Source organism: Amia ocellicauda, chromosome 6 (genome assembly GCF_036373705.1).
Source record: "Amia ocellicauda isolate fAmiCal2 chromosome 6, fAmiCal2.hap1, whole genome shotgun sequence".
Taxonomy (NCBI): Eukaryota; Metazoa; Chordata; class Actinopteri; order Amiiformes; family Amiidae; genus Amia; species Amia ocellicauda.
In genome coordinates, this window is record NC_089855.1 from 21,063,991 (window position 1) to 21,085,575 (window position 21,585).

Genomic DNA, 21,585 nt, shown 5'->3' on the forward strand with positions numbered 1-21,585 from the left:
TTTGAAATACATGATCCATGTGACCTGACAGGGCATTCTGTAGGCATGAACTGACAGATCCCTTCCACCGATACATCAGGAATAGAAATCCGATTACATCATTCCTGAAACGTGTTTGGTGTATTTCCATGAAAACCACTTGAGATCAACTTCTAACAGTAGTTTTCTTCGGTCTGACGGTTCACCTTTATCCTGGTCTTAACAATAACACCTTTAAATATATATTAAGGCATTTCACCAGCCTATAGAGATACCAGGCATCATTTCAATAGCAATGCTAGTGAAGGCATGTGTTTCAATGTGCCATTTCATTTTGTAATTCCTGGGGTTTGCAGTTTATAATATTCCATCTTCCCCTTCATTTTGAACTGTATAAAACCTAGTCCTTGATGATAATGCCGATATTCTGCTCAGTGTGATAAGATGCCAAGATAGATTAGCCATAGAAAACATTCAACTCTCATTACAATCCCCTGGTGCAACTTCATGAAATAGTGACTCCATACGTTGATAACCTTCAGGATACTTTCAGTCAATCAGGTTTAAGGAAATCCATGTACTGCCAGAAACTGTTGTGGATACCAATTCTCTTAGATCCTTCAAGAAATAGCTGCTGAGATTATTGGATCAATAAGATACTAGAAACTGCACAATCAAGATAAGCAGAAATGTATAAATAAGAAAATCAATACAAATGACAAATAGCTTTATCTGGGGACACATTACTTGTACATCAATTGACTACACCAGAATACCTTCTCTTCACAAATGTCCCCCCTGGTGACAAGCAGTTGTTGCCTATGATTTCTCTAGTGCATTGATAACGACAGAAGCATTACACAAGAACTCACCTTCATTGAACACAAGACTGTGTTACTTGCAGTTCTTCACAAAAACAAAGCTGTGTATGTAAACATTTTAGCATTATTAAAAAAAACAAAAAAAAAAAACATTTAAAATCAATATTTAAATGATGCATGAATGCTCAACTTACATTTTAAAGCTAGAATTATAAAATGCACAATTCTGTATTTATCAATATATGAATTCTAGACAGGAATCCAATTCTCTTTCAATTTAACAAGTGCATTTCAACAATGGGATTGATCTGCTTGCAGTTAATCCCTGACCTACATGACAAGGTTGGGGAAAGGCATGGGGCCCTGCACTGTCATTAATTACAATACAGACAGTGCACTAACAGCTTTCTAAAACCATTTCTAAAGATAACATGCAGGTTTTCTCCTGAAAGCAACACCCACTATTCAGTAAAGTGTCATGAAATTGTATAACGTGTACTAGTTAAATGAAGGTTTAAAAATACATTGCATAAGAACAGTCAATTCAATTGCAGCAAAGGGCTGGATAATGACTGAACTTCAAAAGAAGCGAACAGAATTTACTCAGATGTATATTCCATAACTTCGAAAGATTATATTTTATGCTTAAATGCGTTTGATTTGTGTGTGTCACTATCAAATAAGACATGCAGGCATAGGTCATAAATAGCTGTCAGAAAGGTGTATTTAAAGCAAGGCTGGTTGCAACATTTGACAGCTCAAATAATAAAAACAAAACAAAAAACGTTATTACAAACTAATATGCATTGGTTTTACAGTTAAAAGAATTCTGAAAATGTAAATGCTTCATAAACGAATGGCACAGTCTCTTGATACTAGGTCACTGAGGTTACAAAATGTTCATGTTATTGTTTTCTCTAAGTTACAATCAAACTGCACACGCACCCTCCCACTGTACGTTTCAATGAGTCTACGGAACTACTCAGACTATGCCTTCCGGCGTTTCGAGCACTTTCTGCGGGCGTGGCCCTGTGCGACCTCGCCGGGTTGGTGTTAGACTACCTGCAGTCTGGAGGCCGCCGGAGTGAAGTGCTGAGAGGCGCTGCCCCCCCCCGGGCCGCCGGAGTGGCTGTGCTGTGAGGCGCTGCCCCCCCCCGGGCCGCCGGAGTGAAGTGCTGAGAGGCGCTGCCCCCCCCCGGGCCGCCGGAGTGAAGTGCTGAGAGGCGCTGCCCCCCCCCGGGCCGCCGGAGTGAAGTGCTGAGAGGCGCTGCCCCCCCCCGGGCCGCCGGAGACGCAGCTCGCGCCAGGGAACCCCCCGCGTGCCGCCGCGCGTGAGTCAGAGGTCACGGAGCGGTCACCGTGCCGCGCGGATCTGCGCCTGCGTGCAGCGGGTCACACACACACACACACACACACACACACACACACACACACACACACACACAGCGCCTTCAAATCACCAAACATCGCGCTGATCGGTTTTGCTTTTTTTATTGAAAGTTGAGAAGTGCAACAGTCAGGTGCAACTGAATTTTGTTACAACTTTTTTTTTTCTCTTCCAGAGGAACATGCACAAAACATAAGCATACAACTTGTACGTATATGCAAAATATCATATCAGATTTGTTTTAATGTCATCAAGAGTAATTGTTGAACATCCGGATTGCTTCACTGTCAAAAGAAAACAAACAAAAGTTCACAACGGTGCTTTAATTCTTCGTATAACTTCAAGTGAACATCGGTTTACTGTAGTATTTAATGCAGCCAAGAAAACGAGAAAACACAAGTCACTGTCAGTTTCATGTTCTCAACAGTTGAAAAGCTGCATTCCTGATTTACAGCATAAAAAAAGACTGTCCAAACTTGCTCAGGTCAGCCAATGAAACAGCTAGATTTCAATCTGTACAATCTAAATAGTTACAGTGTATACTATATTACAGAGTACTTACACTAAATACACAAATATACATAAGGCTAACAACCCTTGCAATTCAGCTAAACCCCAAACGTCTCCTTCTCCCCTTCCTGCACCTCATAACTGCTTGAAAAATCAGCAGCCTAAACTTTAAGGAGCCAAGTACAAGGACAGTTCAAACTTAAATACTGAAAAATTATTTACACCACCTTATGGAACCGTTTCCCCTTCATCCAAACGAACAAGATGCGGTTGATGCATAATATAAGTCACTTATCTCCTGCTTAGTTTCCCCCATTCCAGATGGGGCTCTCGGTCATCTTTATGGTCCTCTGGGTTCCTTCACATTTGCCACCAAGAAAGTGCTTGTTCTAATTACTCACAGCCTTCACAAAGTATGATATATACACTACACATTTCAATGAGCTGGGTAACATGTGTAGAATCCGGGAGTCCCGCTGAAATCAGGATTGACGTCCCTCACTCAGCCGCGGAGATCCCTACGTCACCAAATAAGAGTCGAAATGACGTCAGTAGTCCACGGATTCGGGCAAGTTCGTCATCTGTTGACAGTCTTTTGCAGAAAGAAAGACGAATGTCTTAAGTGTGTAAAGCCTCTTAAAGGGTAAGGAAATGACATATAGATATATAATTATATACATATACATAATTTGTATATATATATAATTATATGCACACTTATCAAGTTGGAAAATGAAATGTGCACATTTTGAATGCAATATTCCTGCGATTGCAGCGAGTCTGTTTGTAGTTTTGAGTTCCCTAGATGCACCCCTTCACTGGGGTCCCACGGCGCTACGCGGACGGGCCGGTGCTCTGCGAGGCTGGCTGGGCAGGCGCAGGGGCTGGCGGAGCTGCTGTCGCCGGGGGCTGAGTGGCAGCCGGCGGCGAGCCGCTCTGTAGCTGTGCTTGAAACTGGGCGAGCTGCTCCGGGCTCGCCAGGTTCTTCAGCAGGTTGTTTTCCTGCTCCAGCTGCGAGTTTCTTTCGATCAGTTCCTTAATCTGCTCCTTCAAAACCTCCACCTCCTCCCGCACCGCGTACATCAAGTGACTCTTCACTAGATCCTGCACAACAAAAACAGCAAGCAGACACGTTAGCACCGCACAGAGCTGAAGGAAACCGTTACACAAACAGGCAGGCCGGCAGATGGGCGACAGCGACTGAACGTTATATACCGTATTAAAAGACGTGTCTCTGATACAGAGGGTGCGGTGGGGGTGCTGTTGATAATCCATGTCTAAACCCTGGCCACTCAACACGGCGCTGTGCAGCCCGGCTGGGTAAACAGGCTCCTCCGCAGCGCTCCACTCCCTCTTCCTCGGCGAGACCACGGCGCCGTCACGAACGACAAAATGGCCGGCCCGCCGCGCAGCCAATCAGCGGCCGCGCTATTTATACCCGGCCGCAGACGGGGAGTTTGCCTGGCAACAGCGGCGGGGCATCGCGTGAGAGCGCTGCAGGCGCGGACCCAGCAACAAAGAGCGCAGCTCGCGCTCCCGCAGCTCCCGCAGCTCCCGCACACAGCACCCTTTCACCCAAACGCGCAAGTCATGCACGTAATGCAATGGGTCGTTTAATCCCGCTGACTACATTTGCTATACATTCATTTTCTTAACGCTGCGACTGCACTGCTTAACACAAGACATCGCAACAAGAGCTAAAGGATACACTGCATCGAAACTCAAACACAGACAGCTATCCGACGCTGCTGCATTGTATTCCTCCCTCCCGTCATCCAGTCTCCAGGACAAGCACATGCAATTGGCACTATAAAGTCTCCATACTGTCAATCGACATTACAAGAATTATAGCGTGTGTATTTTGGAGTGTGCATATGGTTTCTATTCACATTTCAATATTTCATTGTATATGAGAACACAAACAATCGTTGAGGATATACCACATTTTCAGATTAGAAGTGCACCTGGATAAACACACACTTTGATTCGCACACAAATGACTAGATACTTGTATATTTTCTGATAAATAACTCACCATCGCTTGTTCAATCTTGTTGTCTATGGCCACCACACTGGCACCAGAAGAACTGGGGGACACACAAAGAAACGATATTAAAATACAGAAATACACAATCATTTTAAATGACTTGCTTACACAACTCGACAATATCTGGTAAATGCAAATGTTTTCCAAGCTATTGCTAAGCTGTCCTACTGAATACACTAGGGCTGGACTCAGTGCTGCAAACATAAGGCTTTCAGCAACCTAAGCATTTTTAACTACTGGGATAAATTGTATTTTTTTTTTATATAGATAGATAGCCTTGAATCATCCTAGTCCAAAAAGGATCCACTAAACGTTATGAATGTGTCTGTACAGCTTAACACAATGATGGAGAGCAGGCTGTTCAGTAGTACAGCACCTCTCGTTAGGCGTACAGTATGATCTGTCATGCACATCTCAGCGCTGGCAATGCTCAGGTTGCTCCATATTTCGAGTAATTAAACCAATAATCATGCACAAAAAAGACACGCATATCCCTGATCGTCATATTTAAAACATCTTGAAAACACAATTTAAACATCAACAGAAAGGTGAATATTCAGCATCAATACCCCCACCCCCCCACCCCCAACACCACCAGCTTATTTATTTTTCTCCTGCAACACCCATTTCTCGTTAACAATTTCATTTCGACTGACATTTACCTGTTATCAAGCCGTACAGACGAGCTCTCTGTACCCAGTAACGACGACAAAAAAGATATCGAGAAATTTCTCAGCTGGCAAACCCCAAGATCCATCGCCACTGTATAGCATGGGGCATTCATGCTATTCCGTCCATATATCACAAAACGCAGTCAAAGCAAAAGATCGTCCCGACTCGAGTCCCGATTCACATTGTTTTCAGACAGCCGGCTGTCCCTTCAGGAAGGCTGTGTGCTCGGGGAGCTCGCCTCTCGCAGCGCCGCACAAAGGAATCTCCAAGGTCAGCTCATCTCCGCCGAGCTGAAAATCTGCAGGCTTCGGGACATTTGCATAATTTATGTAAGAAAAACAGCGCACTCCGCCACCCCATTGGCCGAGAGCGACTCACTACAATAATGTATGCAGGAACGCCCCCACCTGGAGCTCGGCCGACTCGCTCACATAATATATGCCGAGAGCACAGTGCAAACCGGGGAAAACCGGACGGGAAGAGGAGGCAGGACCCGGTGCGACTTTGTACGCCTTGCCGTAAACTCCAACACCACAAAACATTCATATTTTATCAACAACCCGCTCCCGTTATCTGGACTGCATATATATTGCATCAATACAAACACCTGGATGTTTACAGACATTATTTTAAGCGTGTATTCAGTGATCTGACGACATAGAGCAGCTCGGTGTCTGCAGGTGCAAAGCTTGGCACCGGGCATTAGATCAGCTGTGCCCGCGCTGCTGCTGCCACCTGCCGGCCGCTCTGGCAGCAAACCACCAAGCGCTGCTTTCGCTAGATACCGCACAACCAGAGCTATTACCACACGTCCTGGGAGGGGGATTTATGAAGGGACAATCGAAGGGAAGGGGATTTCATTCCATTTTTTTCGAAATATGCATTACACTTCTGCAGTATAGCATCTTAAAAACGAGCCCCACACAAATCGATTCAAATTAAATCCTAAGGAGAATGCTCTGCACATATAATAGATACCATGTTGCAATCGATTATTTCAGTAATTTAAGGGAAAAAAAGATATGATTACTCAATGCATCTATCTATTTTTTTACTAGAATCAAACACATTTGTGCACCCTCTCATTTGAGTATGTGTGTATATAATCCATAATATATTCAGTGCATTTATAGATCTTATTTTTTAAGCTTCTTTAGGAGTACACATAAGCACTTTCCTGCATATAAACAGCTCTGTCCTAGAACTATATAGGTGAGGTTACTGCTTGCTGGTACTACTGTATTTCCTTATATGATCCATCAATCAGCGTATATTGCATGTATAAGATGAGCCATTATAGTTTTGTATTGCTGCATTCAAACTCAAAACAAGCAAAAAATTACACACCATTTTACTTTCATCAGACAAACTACCCTTGGTATAGAGAAGTATCGGTCCACTGTCCATTTGGACAATTTTAATGCATTACCACCCACCATCACCTGTGAGAATTCAGTTGCCCAAATATGCAGTGGAAAACCTGGAGTTATCAAATTTAACACTTGGCCCCTATTCAGTTACTCACAAAAAAGATGAAATCAGAAGTGACTTGTTGGTTTTACACCAGGCACCCACCTACACACAATGTTCCTGGATTGAAGACTACCTAAGCAAGTTAGAAAAGGAAATCTCACTTCATATTACTGTATACTACAATGAGAAAATTAAAATAGGAAAGCCTTTTTAATGGGTGTGAAATAATACAGGAGAATAGGCAAACTGAGCTGTATATTAGAGGAGGGTCTTCTTTATTAATCTATTATCAATAAATATCAGGGATTTACATTTACAGTCAAAATTGTCTCAATTGCCTTTGACATGACTGGAAACATTATTATTTATCATAAATTCAACAAAACAACTAAAAGCTTATTTTCATTTCATATTGCAAGTGGCAGAATTCAGAGGATTGTAGCTGACAATAGGAAATAAGAAAATTATTCAAATTAGTAGTGTAAACTCCACCATCTAACCAAGTAAACAGCCTTACACTGACCTGTAGAGGTAACAAAATGTGGAAGAACTCAAAGATATGGCAAGTTGTGATCATGGCATAAGATCATGGTATCATGTCTAGTTACTAAATGTTTCTTTTTGATATTTATTTTTAGTCCATTTGGAAGCAGGTGATTGCCTAGGAAACATTTTCCATTGATCCATGTTTTCCGTCATGTCACTAAAATGAAGTTTTTAAAACTGTAAAATAACCCCACAGTCATTATCTGCAGATGATGTTTTTGATCATGCACAGCAAGTATTGACTTATATTGAGACTTTACAACACAGGTAACCATATAGACTTCTGGTTAACGCAATGTGAAGTTGAAAGGTGATTTTACCCACTACATTAATAACTCCCCTCACTTTAATTTAAAATTGTAGTAATTCAAATTTTATTAAAATGCCTGTACAAGAGTAAGTGATCTTCAAACCGAAATGACCAAACACTTGCAGCCTCATACTGCACAGACGAGAGAGAGCAGAATGTAAAACTAGTTTAACATATTAACGATGCCATAAATAAAATAGGGATAAGTCAAGAGTGTTTACTGCACTATTTAAACAGTGACTTTCCCCTATGAAGCTAAGAATGGTAGTAATCTGCTCAAGGGAAATTGGTTTCTCTTCCAGAGTTCTTTGACGGGAAGCTGGTTTAGGCAATTACAGAATCCAAATATACTCCTGGCATATAGAAGCTGACCTTATTGTATTAGAGGTGTTGTCATCGTGCCTGTCCCTAAGCAGCTTATCGTGGTTATTCTGGTCCCCAAATCTTTCATTTTAGAAAGGAATCCATAGAGTTTATATATGGTCAAGAAAACAAGCAGGCTATTCAACTTTGATTGCAGAAACCAGAGTCTCACCAAAACCTAATTTACCACCCCATCAAGCAGTGGTCATGTTCCAGAATGTTTGGTTGCAAAGTCTGGAAATTAATTGTATTAAAATCAGACAACCGCTTATGGGATGGGGAAAATCCAAATGCTGCTGCTTACGCTAGTGCTACACTACAGTACAATACCAGGTGATGTCTAAACATTCGTATTTGACTAAATTCATGTCATAGTAATTAAAACGCAAATTTCAACTTAAAATTAGAATGGAGAACTAGGACAGGCACCCAAACTCCACATGTACCAGCTACCTCACCACAGAGCTTGGCTGGGTACACGTGTTTTTGTTTAGTGCTTCAGGTGTGTAGTCAGAACAGGCACTGTAAAATTCCACTGACCTGGGCCCTTCCATTTCTGGGGCCAGTAATCCGGATTCTGAATCTATTTTATCTAATTAATTTTAAAGTTAAGTGGATTATATATAGGCCTATACATGTATTATATCTGTCCCGTCAAATGCTGCTAATAAATGTAAACCCATAAAAACAATTTATACATAATCGTACCAAATTCAGTTTTATTTAAAAATAATAATTCGAATTCTAAATCCAGATCACCGCTTTCCAAATTAAAATGTGTTTTCACATAATTCTCTCTTCAAAAACACTAATTATTGGCAGAACATTGCATTATTAACTCAGTTTTAGAAATAAAACCTCCACATAAATGAGAGTCACTGGATGTCTCACCATGTCTGCTGGGGACAGTGAAGCTAGCAGCTTCACTATGCACCCTCGGGTCAGACAGTCTGGACCTTTCAATGGCCAAACTGCACAGGGTCCAACTGGAGCGAAGCTTGTGGAGACAGGTGTGGGACAACTAGTAGCTATTCCATTAAAGGCATAGTAGCAGGGACCACCAACATGATTTGGTTCAGGGTCTGAACACACAACATTGCTGAGCAGCCTGAGATCACACAGAACATGATGTCATTCTATTAAAACATTAAGAGCTCCTATTTACTATTAATAAATTGGGCAGTTCTTCACCTGACTCCTGCATAGGGGGGCAGATACCAAATATTGTGTGGCAGTACAACAAGATCAATAAAATCAAGACAAAACAAGTCCAGAACTATATTTCTCATTAAATTATTCAGTCTACCTTGTAAGCTTGGTTGCACTTCCTCAAATCCAAAAAATATTTTACTTGAATTATGTGAAAAAAAACATTGCCAAACAATTAGGGACTGACACCTGGCCACTCTAAATGGTTAACCATTGTGAAGTACAGTGCTGCTCAGCCTATGACTGGTGGTTAAAGTGGTAAATATGGTAAACATGGAAAATGTGGAGATTGTTGTCCATCTTCCCAGAATTTCTTATAGTGACTGATTGCTTTACAATCAAATAGCATTCTCCTTTCAGGTTCCCTCCATGCATTTCACAATAGAATCAGGCCAAGATTACCAAGGAGACTGACATCAGATGTATACAGCACCTTGTTTAAACAGCCTACAGAAACACAAAACCCCAATATAAGGCAGCCAGTACATCTAAATTTCCATCAACTGTTCTGATTTATCACCATTATCCATGTTACAGATCTGAACTGGAAGTACTACTGACCTGAAGGAAAGGAAAATCCACAAACCAATCCCATATAAATCCCAGCTTTTCTGGGAATACACTGGCTGCGTTTGTCATTAATTCAGATTTTTTTTTATTAAAATAATACTGGTTTAAAACTGATGGTGCTAAATAACAGAACTCCAGATCAATATTAATGTCAGTACTGTAGCTAAACTTGTTTTTTCACATTCAATTATGCTTTTTGAACACAATTCAATACAGACCAACATGATCGTAACATGGATTTATAATACGCACATCTAAAAAGTATAAGAGATATGCTCTGTAAATGTAATTCAAAACCAGGAAATGATAAAACTAGATCCAGAAAGGAAAGCAATTTGTAATCCATATACTCTTCTCCAAATGTTGTCAAAAACTAAAAACAAACTAGCATGTCCAGATTACCGATTTAAAATACCTTAAACAGCAGCCAGCAATGAAAAATAAATACAAATAAAATTAACTATTGAACTTCCTTACTCAAAAACAAACAAACAAAAGCAATCCAGAGGTATGTCCTCAACTTACTAAGGGCCCCCAACTGTAAAATGAATACCCAAACCCCTCTCTTCACTGAAGTTACAGAAGATCAACTTAAGGAACATCCCAAATCACAGAAAGTTCTTAAAACTGCTATTACAAGCTATTACACAAACATTCAGTCACACCTTCACAAAAAATAAGTTTTCAAATGAATCGGCCAACGGAAATAAATTAGGTTAAACTGAATTTACTGGATAGGTTTTCCATTCATTCTCCTTTACCTTTTCAAATGCTGCTCCAGCTCCCAAAACAGTAGTTTCAGGGCCATCCCGTTCCGGCCTTGTACCCGCAGAGCCGTTTCTCTCATTGATATGTTAATCTGCTGAACCCCTCAGAGTACTGAAAGATCACTCGATTTTCCCTTCCCTTCCAGAAACAACTTCTTTCAGACTCTGGACCCCCAAGACTAAATACTCCATTTAATTTCTCACAGGGAAAGACACGAGGGCAGCCAATCAAGGCTCAGTACTTATTTCTGCGATTGTGCATCGTGCGCCTCTTCATGGCAGGTTGTGAGTGATTGAATGAAAACAAGCAGGACAAGCTGTGATGTCACGCAGCTCTCGGGTCATGTGACACGCTCTTACATAAACCATCAACAGAGATTAAAATCTTTATGATGATTAGTGATTTTACAACTCACTGAATACAGGCTTCCTCCCTACCAAACACCAGAGCCTCCCCTACCATATGTGTCCCAGCTACATGTATTTCTCTGTTCTATAGTAAATTGAGACAAGTCTCTTGGATTTCACAGAGACTTATCTTGTCACTTTTCATCAGTTTCCTATACTGTAGTAGAAACCGAGGCACGTATGTCCGGAACTAATGCACAACACGAGATTTCCGTGCTTAACTTCGTAATGGATTTCACCTGTTCATTTTAACAAGCAAGTCATTTCTGCACACTACATGTAGAGTATACATACAGACAGAAAGCTTATCTTTAAGTATGTTTCATTGTAGCTGATAAGATTCAAAACACACCAAGTAATACTAAAGATTCAGCCGGGTGGTACAAATGTTGCCATTCGGATCATCTTTAATTACTTAATTAGTTTAAAATTACTAAAGCACCATGAAACTAAAGCCTCATGTGTGGTTTACCACATCCAGGAAAATAAAGCCATTCTAATTGTGTATTTCAGCATAGATACAGGAAAGTACTAAAATGATTTTAGTGTTATGGAACCGATTAAATCAAGGAAGCTGTTTTGTTTTACAGCCCCCAGAAAAGCAGTAGAATAGATTGAAGTCAACACCTTACAATCTGATTCTTATCCCCATAAATCTACTACGTGCCATCAAAAAATAATCAGATTAGACATGTGCTACTGTGAATATAAAGGCTCCCCTGTGGCGATGCAGGGCCATCCCATTGTGTTTCCAGTACACACTGAGCCCGTGAATTTCACGCCGTTGCCAGACAAACATCAGACTTTATCAACTGAAATGTCAGGGACTCGGACTTCTCAGATTAGAAGCCCGTTTATTATTTACTAATAATGTTTGTAGATGCCTGGCAAAACCTGGTATCTAAATGCAATGCAGGTGTCTTTGGTGGCCCGTGAATAAATTGAAACTTTGCCACTCAAAAGTGCTACTTCATGCACCACCAGGGGCTTAAACGTCACAGATCTTTCAGTTTACGTACATTTACTCAAAATAAGTTAAATAGTATCATATCTATCAACTAGTGTTGACATAAAAACAGCAGCCTGCAGCTAGTAATAGATTAAACTGCATAAACCGTTACAAAACTGGAGTCATGTTTCCATGTCTACTGCGCGCAGGCCATGCCGATAACCACATTGAGCAAGTGATGCATCTTTCCATCTGTGAGAAATGGATATCAAGGCTTATATATTAAGAAACTGTAAATTAATCCAGAATGTGCAGGCTAACCAAAACAAACATACTTAAAATCTACACAGAAATGCCATGCTCGTTCAGTTGAAAGGCAGTCCAGAATAAACCAGATAACGTCATGACACTGAATTCCAATTACACCTGACAAAACTCTTCGTGATGTAACCAGCTTACACATGTCAGTAAGAGCCACTGGGAAAGGGAAAATCTCAATATAATTCTGCAGAATGTTAATAAAATAATATAATTTGCAAATAAAATCTTACACATTTGCTTTTAAATGGAATATATGTTTTGAAGGATATATAATTGCTTTCATATCCTTTTTTGAGGGGGGCAGAACAATGTTTTTGGTTATAAAATGTATAGATTGTTTTAAATGTAAATTAGTTTATGAAAGGGTAAAAAACATGTATATTACAGTATTATACAAAATCATAGAACACTTTATAAAAATTGACCTAATGAAAACAGAAGCAACACCCCAGTAATTCCCAAACTCCTTCTTACTCTAACCTTACTTATGTAGGTTATGCACCTCCTACAACAAAACAGAAAACGTTCGTACCATTGAATCCGCAATCCCATATGGTGTATCCACATTACAGTTTATGTAATAGTGAGCAGTGATAGTTAGGAGAGCAGTGAGTATAAGTAATTTGAAAAGAAACCTGGTATTAACAGGATTAACCAAAAAATGCACAAGAAAACGTTGAACAAATAGCTCAGAATGCATTTTACGGCATGAAGCATGAACGAGCGCCCAGGGCTACAACAGCAGAAAGGCCCTGAAGTGTGTGGGGGTTTGTCTCTCTTGCGCTGTCATAGCCACCAAATCTGCACTAGGCTCAGCCTTCCCCTCTTTTGTCTGGACTCACTGCTGCCTTTATATAAAGTGACAGATGAATCACTGTTATGATGTAAGATGCAGGCAAGTCCTGGCCCCTTTACTGTAATAAAGGCAACCGCTGCAGTGTTCGCACTGAGGGAGTTTGGGTGTGGATTGAACTGCATCCCGGCTTTCTCCTCCAATTAAGATTTCAGCCTAGAAGTCTGCAGTTTAAGAAACAAACAATGGACAGCCATATATTTATTTTTCACAGCAAGCATGTGAACTATTTCACATTTCCCACCCCCACGCAAAGTATTTCCATTAACGAGCTTTGAAAAATGCCTTTACAAATGTAGCTGATGTGGAGTTATGGCACTGAAGACAGAAGTGGGGTACATTGTACTTATTGGTCATCACAGAAGAGAAGCAATTCAGGCATGAACCTGTTTTCCATCACTAATATGATTGGTGGATTGTCTCAAGCATTCTGCAGATATACTATCATTCTTGCATACTTGATTCCATATAATTATACAGATGTATAAAGCAACAACATTCTTACACCTCCAAAGCTTGTTATTGACACAAGACAAGTGAAACAGACATTACAGCAATCCATACCTGCTGTTGAAATCATCCATTTTTAGCAACAGTCTATAATTGTACCCCCCAGCTCACACCAGGATAGATGATCTTTTCATGGTATGAAGGTGACTAGGAGAAACCTTGGCTGTTACAGAAACTCCTTGAGAATGTACTAAATCATTGTACCAGATCTGAGTCTGGACTCAACAGTTATGACTTGCACAGGAGACAAACCCACACATATTTCAAATATGAGAAGTCTTTGTTGAGTGGATCTAAATGCTGTGGATTTGTTTCAGTTATTTGGATAAGGCCACTTTAATACCAGTGGATGTCCTGGCAAATTCCATTTCCATCACTTCTTGCCTATATGTGAACACACACAAATCTGTTTATGTGCACCGCACGTCCCGTCTAATCTTCTATTAAAGTGTACCTAGTATCTAACACATCTAACACACTAATGACATAATCCCCTGAAGCAAAGACCTAGAGGAACATACGCCTGAACAGAGAAACTGTCACTGATGAATTGGAAAACAAGAACTGCACTCAAGGAATATTTGCATAACTGGGTAACAAAAATAAGGCTTAAACACTGGGTATTGGATTGACTTGATGAGGAGATAAAAAATATTTCCTTTCTAATTAAATACCATGTAAAGATCTCACTTCTTTTGGGAACCTCTTCTTTGGGACTTGGGGAGGAGAGAGTAAAAGGAAAGTTTCCCTTTATTTCCCTCCATATGACCAAATGTTGGGCAATTTTACAGTAAGGAAATTAAGTGTGTGTTATTCTGTACATTCTATTACAGATTGCACAGATTTTCAGCAAAAGTTTAAAATTTCTTTTTTTAAATATGATTGATTGCTTGATATTAATAATAATTGCAATGACACACAGCTATATCTAATGTAGCCCTCAGCCTACCATTTTCCCAAGGACAAAACTGATGAATATAGGTCCTGACAAAAGACTCCTTGTTAATACAGTGTTTTAACCTAGTCTCACAACTAATGTGGGATCCCAAGGACATGAAACTCAGAGAGTTAAGTTGTTAACAAGGGGCGACATTTCCTCAGCAGTCCATGCCAATTTCTAAGAAGTGAGGGGTGTCTGTCTGTCCACAACACAGACAGCTATTAGCCCTTTACTACTGGAGCAGTTGCCATGCACTTACAACTGAATGAAAGACAGATCAATATAGTTATAGAGAGCTCTGGTACCAAGTATTATTTGCTTTTTGTTATGTAAAATAATGTTATGTTAAATAGCTATGGAAGAGAATTACAAACTAGAACTTACTTATTATTTTATGTCCACTGGATAAAGAGTTGTGTAACAATTAAAATGCTATTATTGTATCCCGAGAATGGGGTTTATTAGATAAGGGAAATCTTGATGTATAAATATTTGAAATCAAATACAGCCCCCTATCTGAGATCACAAGTGTGTTTAAAGCCACAATGCAAGAGCAGAAAACCAAACTATATTATATTGTCACGCACACAGGAAATCACGTGTTTCTGGTATGAATAACAAGTCCGTAATAAAATGAAGGTATGTTTAAAAAAACAAACAAAAAAAAAAAAACAACATGTAAGCCTGACACACACACACACATGCATTGCTCTTTCGAGGCCACTATTTGGACAGTCAAGAAAAAAAAAAAAAAGATATTGTGGTTGTTCAGTGAAACATCCACTGTCTTTATCAAGTAAATTCAATTCAATTAAATACGAGATAGCTCTTGAACAGGCTGGCCTTTCCGCACACAAAAGATTATAGTGGTTTGTAGTGCCGGGGACAGAAAACAAGGTGCTCAACTGGAAACGCTGCTGCCACAGAACAACAGGACAGGCCCGTGTTTGATTTGAATGGCGACGTCCAAGGCACGCTTCACACCCCCTCGGCTTGTGCCCTCATCTGGGTGTTTAATACCTCCACTGGAAGTAATGCTGTAATCCCCGTCTGATTTGGGCGTTTAGGGGACGGACTTGATTTGCGAGATCCATTCAGAAGCCTCTCGCTGCATCTGTCGTGTCTACAGTGTCGGCGCACACTCACTGCCCTAATTCCAGGGTGACCATCTGCAGCGTGCAGACCGGCAGGATCCAGTTTGTGTGCTAGATGGCTGCCGCGCTCAGCCAAGAGGCAGGCCCAGGGTGGGTATTGCAAGGATGCAGCTCAGAGGGCTTACTCTACGTTGTCTCATCACCTTCCCCGATGGCAGAATCCTGTGATAATGCCTTCGCACACCCACAGCATGAAAACAACCAGGTCTTCTCGGAAACAGAAAAAACGAAAACACATTCCTGTGTTTTGGGGGGGATTCTTTCACAAAGCAGTACAAGTACAACACTGAGCTTCTATATGTATTCGGACAATACGCAGGCAGTTTTTTGCGATGCTAAAACACACGAGAGAAATCTGTGTATTTCCCTTTGATCAACTCAATCTGTCAGGTCTGTATAGTTACAGAAAAAATCCCACTTGTGCGTGGATGCCCCTGAATTTGAAAGCTACCCTAAGTCTGACTTTTACACTTTCAGAAGCTGTTAACAAAAAATAAGCAATCACCTCTCTCCTATCTAGCAGCCTGAAAGTGGAGAATTTGAAATTTCCACGACCTATGTCCTGTTACATAACGAGCCTGCTGTGTGCGAAGAGAGAACAATTCTTTAATCTCATCAAGCGAAATATGCGTGAATGATAATCATCAAATGATTGGGAGATGCAGATGTATTTTAATTACTCCCTACCAGGGTAGAGGAGCAGACAGGATAGGTCTGTGATTGAACATGCTGTAAGAAATCTAGAAAGATTTCAGACAACAAGAAAGTCTGCTTCCGCTGCTAAAGACCTCAATCCCTCACGCTGGCACGAGAACAAACACCGGGCTCTTACTGGAGAGGCCCCATTCATGTCAGGCTTTGGGGAGATTACTCTGCTTCCCCTGGATATGTAGCGTCGCTACTTCTTAAAATCAACATCGTTGAGTTGTTTTATTTTACCCTCCACCACATTTGGCTCTGATGAGTTTCATTTGATGGAAAAAGTTATTACAGGATTCTTAGAATGTAAACCTATTCCATTTCTTGCAAAATTCTTTTTCTGCAATAAATCCATGTTTCCTGGTGGTCTGAAACAGCTGAAGATTTGTTCAGATCAAAGACATCTGATGATATAAAACCAAATAGACCACAGACTGTGCAATTGTGCGGAAGACCAATAACATGGGAGATCAGCACTTGACAACAGTATAAATTATGATCATTCTGATGTTAACCTACTAGATTAAGAAGTAATAATGCCCCATCAACCCTGGCAAACTTATAGCATGATTTCAATTCAAATACCAATAAACAGGTGCCAAAGAGATTAACTGTAACCATAAATACAGTTCTGTATTAATGATTACAACCATTCTAAAATCCAGGCAAACACAAACTAGTTATACATTAAATCAGTCCTCGTGTGGTTTATGATTTGCTAACTGTATCAAAGAGTACCATTTACTTAATTGTGGAGAATCCAGATAACTTGCAGTAAGAAGATTTATCGTATCAGAAAATACTTTCTTCTGCTCTGCAGCTTACCCACATAAAAAACAAATGTTGTTTGGTTTCTGATTCTGCGTCAGCAGTGTAGGTGTGACAAAAAAAAAAAAAATAAGTACATCACTACTGCAATGTTCGCTCTACAAATACAATTTTTAGAACTGAGGTGACTAACTTGGTACGATTCAACTGCATGTCTTCAGCGTAAACCCCATTAATTGGTCTTGATTACTATCATACCTGGATGAATGTTAAATAACATTTATATTCAGTAGCCTATTTATATTCAGTATGTTTGTGACCAGAGGCGAACACACAAATCTATTATTTTGATTAAAGGAAATGTACGATTTATAGTTAATGCGCTGTATTCTTATTGCAATAGGACAATAAATTTGACTGCCAACGCTTCAAGGTTGGATTGCAGTTTTCATCAACAGACCCAAGAATGTATTATGTAAGCATAATGCCCACCCAGAACTGAACTACCTACAGATACACTCACAGATACAGACGCCATGGTGTGATGGCTAATTCTATCCAAATAAACTTTACTGCCACTATACCACTTGTGCAACCACAGAAAAGGGACAAAATGTACTACACACAATCAATACATTGTGTCCTGAAAAAGACTAGGTTAATCACAGTTTGTGTATGATTCAGGACATCAACAGACCACCAGAGGGGAAAACGAAAACAGCTTAAAACAGTTTCCGGTGTTACTACGGGCCTCGCAGTCCAAGATGGGAGTGATGAGAGTCCGAGCCTCATTAATGCTACCCTGATGAAGTGTAGATTAGCACTCCCTTTTAACTATGATGCAGCTCCATGCTTTTTCCTTCTCGCTGATCAGTTCAATATCCTATTAAATGTTCAACGTCAGGGTCAAAAATGTCCTAGATTACTACCGTGAATACGTCAGCGTTAAAGCTGTGACACCGAGGTATTTAGTATAATCTGGATTTACTCAAACAAGTGTCCAAGGTTTAGCTGGGAGCTGAACCGTTGCGCTGCTCTGTATACCCGTGCTGTGATTTTGTTTCGAGACCATGACTGCATGGTGACTGGAGTGGGGGAGGGAACATGAAAAATGTTATTAAAAATAAATTAGAATCCCCTTCAAATTATTATTAAGCCATGGTGTGAGTGAGATGTTGTTTACCCCCCGCCCCCTCGCCCCCATCAGAATCTCTGTACAAAACTTCAACTTCCTGCCATTCGTCAATGTTTTTTCCTGCTGATAAAAGCTTATCTGCGTTTAAGGACACTAAAGAAAATGTCTCCCCAGACACCCTCAGAAATGCACAGGTATTAAAGAGAAAAAAAAACAGCCTGGCTGTCCATATGAGGAAGCTCCACATAGACCTCTTTATTCCTGCTTTTGTCTGACACGCTAAACACTTTCCATTACTTCTACACTTTACATTAAATCAAGCAGCAGCTGCAACAGGTGTGATATGATGCAGAGACGCAAAAGCCTGGCATTTAGGGTAAACTGATTTATATCAGAACTCCAAAATGGTGAGAGGGGCTCTTGAGGGAGAGGAAAAAAGTTACAAAAATGTACTTCTGTGACACGCAAAAGTATTTTTAAACTGAAGCACACCCATTAAGGGTTTCGACTGCAGGCGGTAGAGACTGTGACGGGATTGGGAACCAGTTCATCTAAAACATTTTTTTGTCGTTTTGTTTTTTAGAGCTGAGGAACACACTGCTTATCATTTATAAATAAACACCATAAATGTAGATATAGCCTACCTAATATGCAAGCGTAACTCAGGCAGCACTCTCCACTTCCATATCATGTTAACTGTTTTTATCTACTGGGGCATTAACAGGAAGTTATCATTTTAGTCACATGCACAAACCCAGATGACCACATTCGCTGTGAAAAGAAACAGTCTGGCATGATTACAGTGGTGAAAAAAAAAAAAGTGATGTGAAGGCAATCAAATCAAATGGGCAATATTTGTAATTTTGCAAGTGAATTCTAAATTGGATCCTTACAAATTAACTAGCTATGAAAAGGACCTAGATTATTATTATTTATTTATTTTTAAATCAAGAAGTGCCCATACTTATACATTAAAAATGGTGAAGGGTCTGTCCTACATACCAATATCTCTATTTCCATCCACTTATTGGACACGTTTTGTGTGGAAAAATCTTAAGTTCGAAAAACAAGTATATACGCATTGTAGCAAACAAAATATTTAAAACGATTTAAATGCCAATATAATTTCCTGAAAAAACACTTAGTCGCATAGCACGTGACTGTAAATTTGCAAGGTATTAGTAATCTGTAAAACCAGATTCCACTGGCATGTCATATAACCAACTATTGATACATTAAAAATTAAATGGATGTAAAAACTTCTGGTCGATGTTTACAAAATTCAATCAACATTTGGGGTTACCATCAAGTCTGTCGTAAAGTCTTTTTTTTTTTTTTTTTTTTATATTCGACAGGACTTTTATTGGAAGAAAAGCCTGGACAGAAACCCATCTACTGAGTACCAGCCCATTTCATATATACTGCATACAACAGATTACATTACTACATGAAATGAAACATGACAGCACAACACTGGCAGATTAATGGGAGAGAGATATATCTTACCTATGAAGGACAGTAGAAACCAAAGACAGTTCCAGAGGACATTGGAAAGAAAAAAAAAAAGAAAAGAAAACAATTAGCACAGCAACCAAACTAGTCAAGCACGAATATGCAAAGGCTTAAAAATACACCAAAAGCTATTGAGGGAGGTGACTAGATGTTTCATTTAAATAAACCATATGGTATTTCGACAAGTGTGCTTTTATATCCCTTCACATTCCACTTCCTGACACTGCAATATGCCCAGCTGTAAGCAAAAAAATGTGCAAACCCTTCTGTATTTCAAATTCAAAATGCTTATATTCATTGCTGTTCTTCTAGACCAGTTGGGACATGTTGGTGAAAATTATTCAAATACTTCAAATCTATTTCTTTAATGAAGCAATAGTAGTTCAATTTAGAATAATCAGTTCTGGGGAACCCTAAAAATGTCAAAGCTTAAGGAGATTCATTTGTTTTTAGGCAGTGACAGCCTTTAATGCTTTAATCCTATGTGAATCTCCCATCATGAGCTGCACACCAGAGCCCCCATTCCAGCTGCCTGGGCTGACGAATGTGATGACCATACTGGGAAACAGAGATTGCAATTCCAAAACGGTGACTTGATCTTCAAGTGCATGACAATGAAACGGATCGATGGGCAGCGATTAATAAGCCATGCGATCAACCAAGCAGCTCTGTAGGTCTCACGCTTTAAAAGCTTTGGTTAAAAAGTTACTAAACTGAAACTGTTACAGGTTAATGAATAGCATGCTGCACTCGACGTATGTACAATATGGTCTATAGTAATAATTTTCTGCTCCATCATCTGTGGGATACACTGGCTTTTGCGTAAATCTAATGTGTGGGAGTGTATAAGTACAGTGCAGTGAAAACAGGGTAGAACACTGCTTAATTAACTGCACACATTCCATGTAGATATAGACACACTCCCTTTAGTAACACGAGGGATGCATATCACACCAAATAAAGGGCATGGCAAGATAACTGAATGGATACATATTACACCAAGCTTATGTAAAGACTTATCCCTAGCTCTTATCTGTTATTAATTCTGAAGTCAGCATGCCTTGATTTACTGTGTAATTCCCTCCTCATAGCTCCTCTCCCCAATGACCAGGAAAAGGAACAGGAATATTTAAAGAGCCAGCTGGCACAGGTTCTGACAGAGACACACATTTCTGAGCACAGTCACAAGATCAACTGTACTAAGAAACGGATCCTTAACCATCTCCGACTCGCTATCTGGACACTGCCTTCCCCGTGAAGACAGCAGGAAAATCACGAGATACGTTCCAGCCCACCCACATATTCCACCGCTATGGAAACAAAAACCAACTAGCAAGTCACGAATCTAACTCACCCATAAAGGAAAAAAAAAAAAAAAATCAAATTTGTTCTTAAATCTAAGCATAGCCACTGGTTTACAATTTCGGTAGTGTTCAAATTAAAAAAAAATGTGTTCAGCACAGATTATTATTTATTCATATTCAGTATTTTTTATACTGTGAAGGTTAATACTAGTACGTTAGTCATACTAAACTGTAAATTCACACTTGGAATTTTTAATTAAAAGTCTGAGTGGTTTGTGCGTTGCCTCACAAATTCAATGTGTTTATCTTCTGGAATGAAACAAATGTAGGCCTAAGTGGTTTAGGAAAGTGGTCTAATGTGCATTATTGACTCAGCAC

General features: G+C 39.9%; 1 protein-coding gene across 4 annotated transcripts in view; it reads right to left on the reverse strand.

Moving 5' to 3' along the window:
• Window positions 1-2,275: 2,275 nt before the first annotated feature.
• The window catches only part of tsc22d1 (TSC22 domain family, member 1), a 49,139-nt gene continuing 29,829 nt past the window's right edge, over window positions 2,276-21,585 (reverse strand). Inside the window, exons 1-3 of one of the 4 annotated variants that reach the window (XM_066706646.1) lie at window positions 10,649-10,956; window positions 4,733-4,784; window positions 2,276-3,801 (exon numbers count right to left, since the gene is read on the reverse strand). In XM_066706646.1, coding sequence (XP_066562743.1) covers window positions 3,532-3,801; window positions 4,733-4,784; window positions 10,649-10,734 — 408 coding nt within the window. In that variant the 5' untranslated portion in view covers window positions 10,735-10,956 and the 3' untranslated portion in view covers window positions 2,276-3,531. Of the gene's footprint in view, window positions 3,802-3,912; window positions 4,176-4,732; window positions 4,785-5,406; window positions 5,765-10,648; window positions 10,957-21,585 lie in introns of those variants that run through there. The other 3 variants (XM_066706645.1, XM_066706644.1, XM_066706647.1) reach the window with 3 other exon arrangements.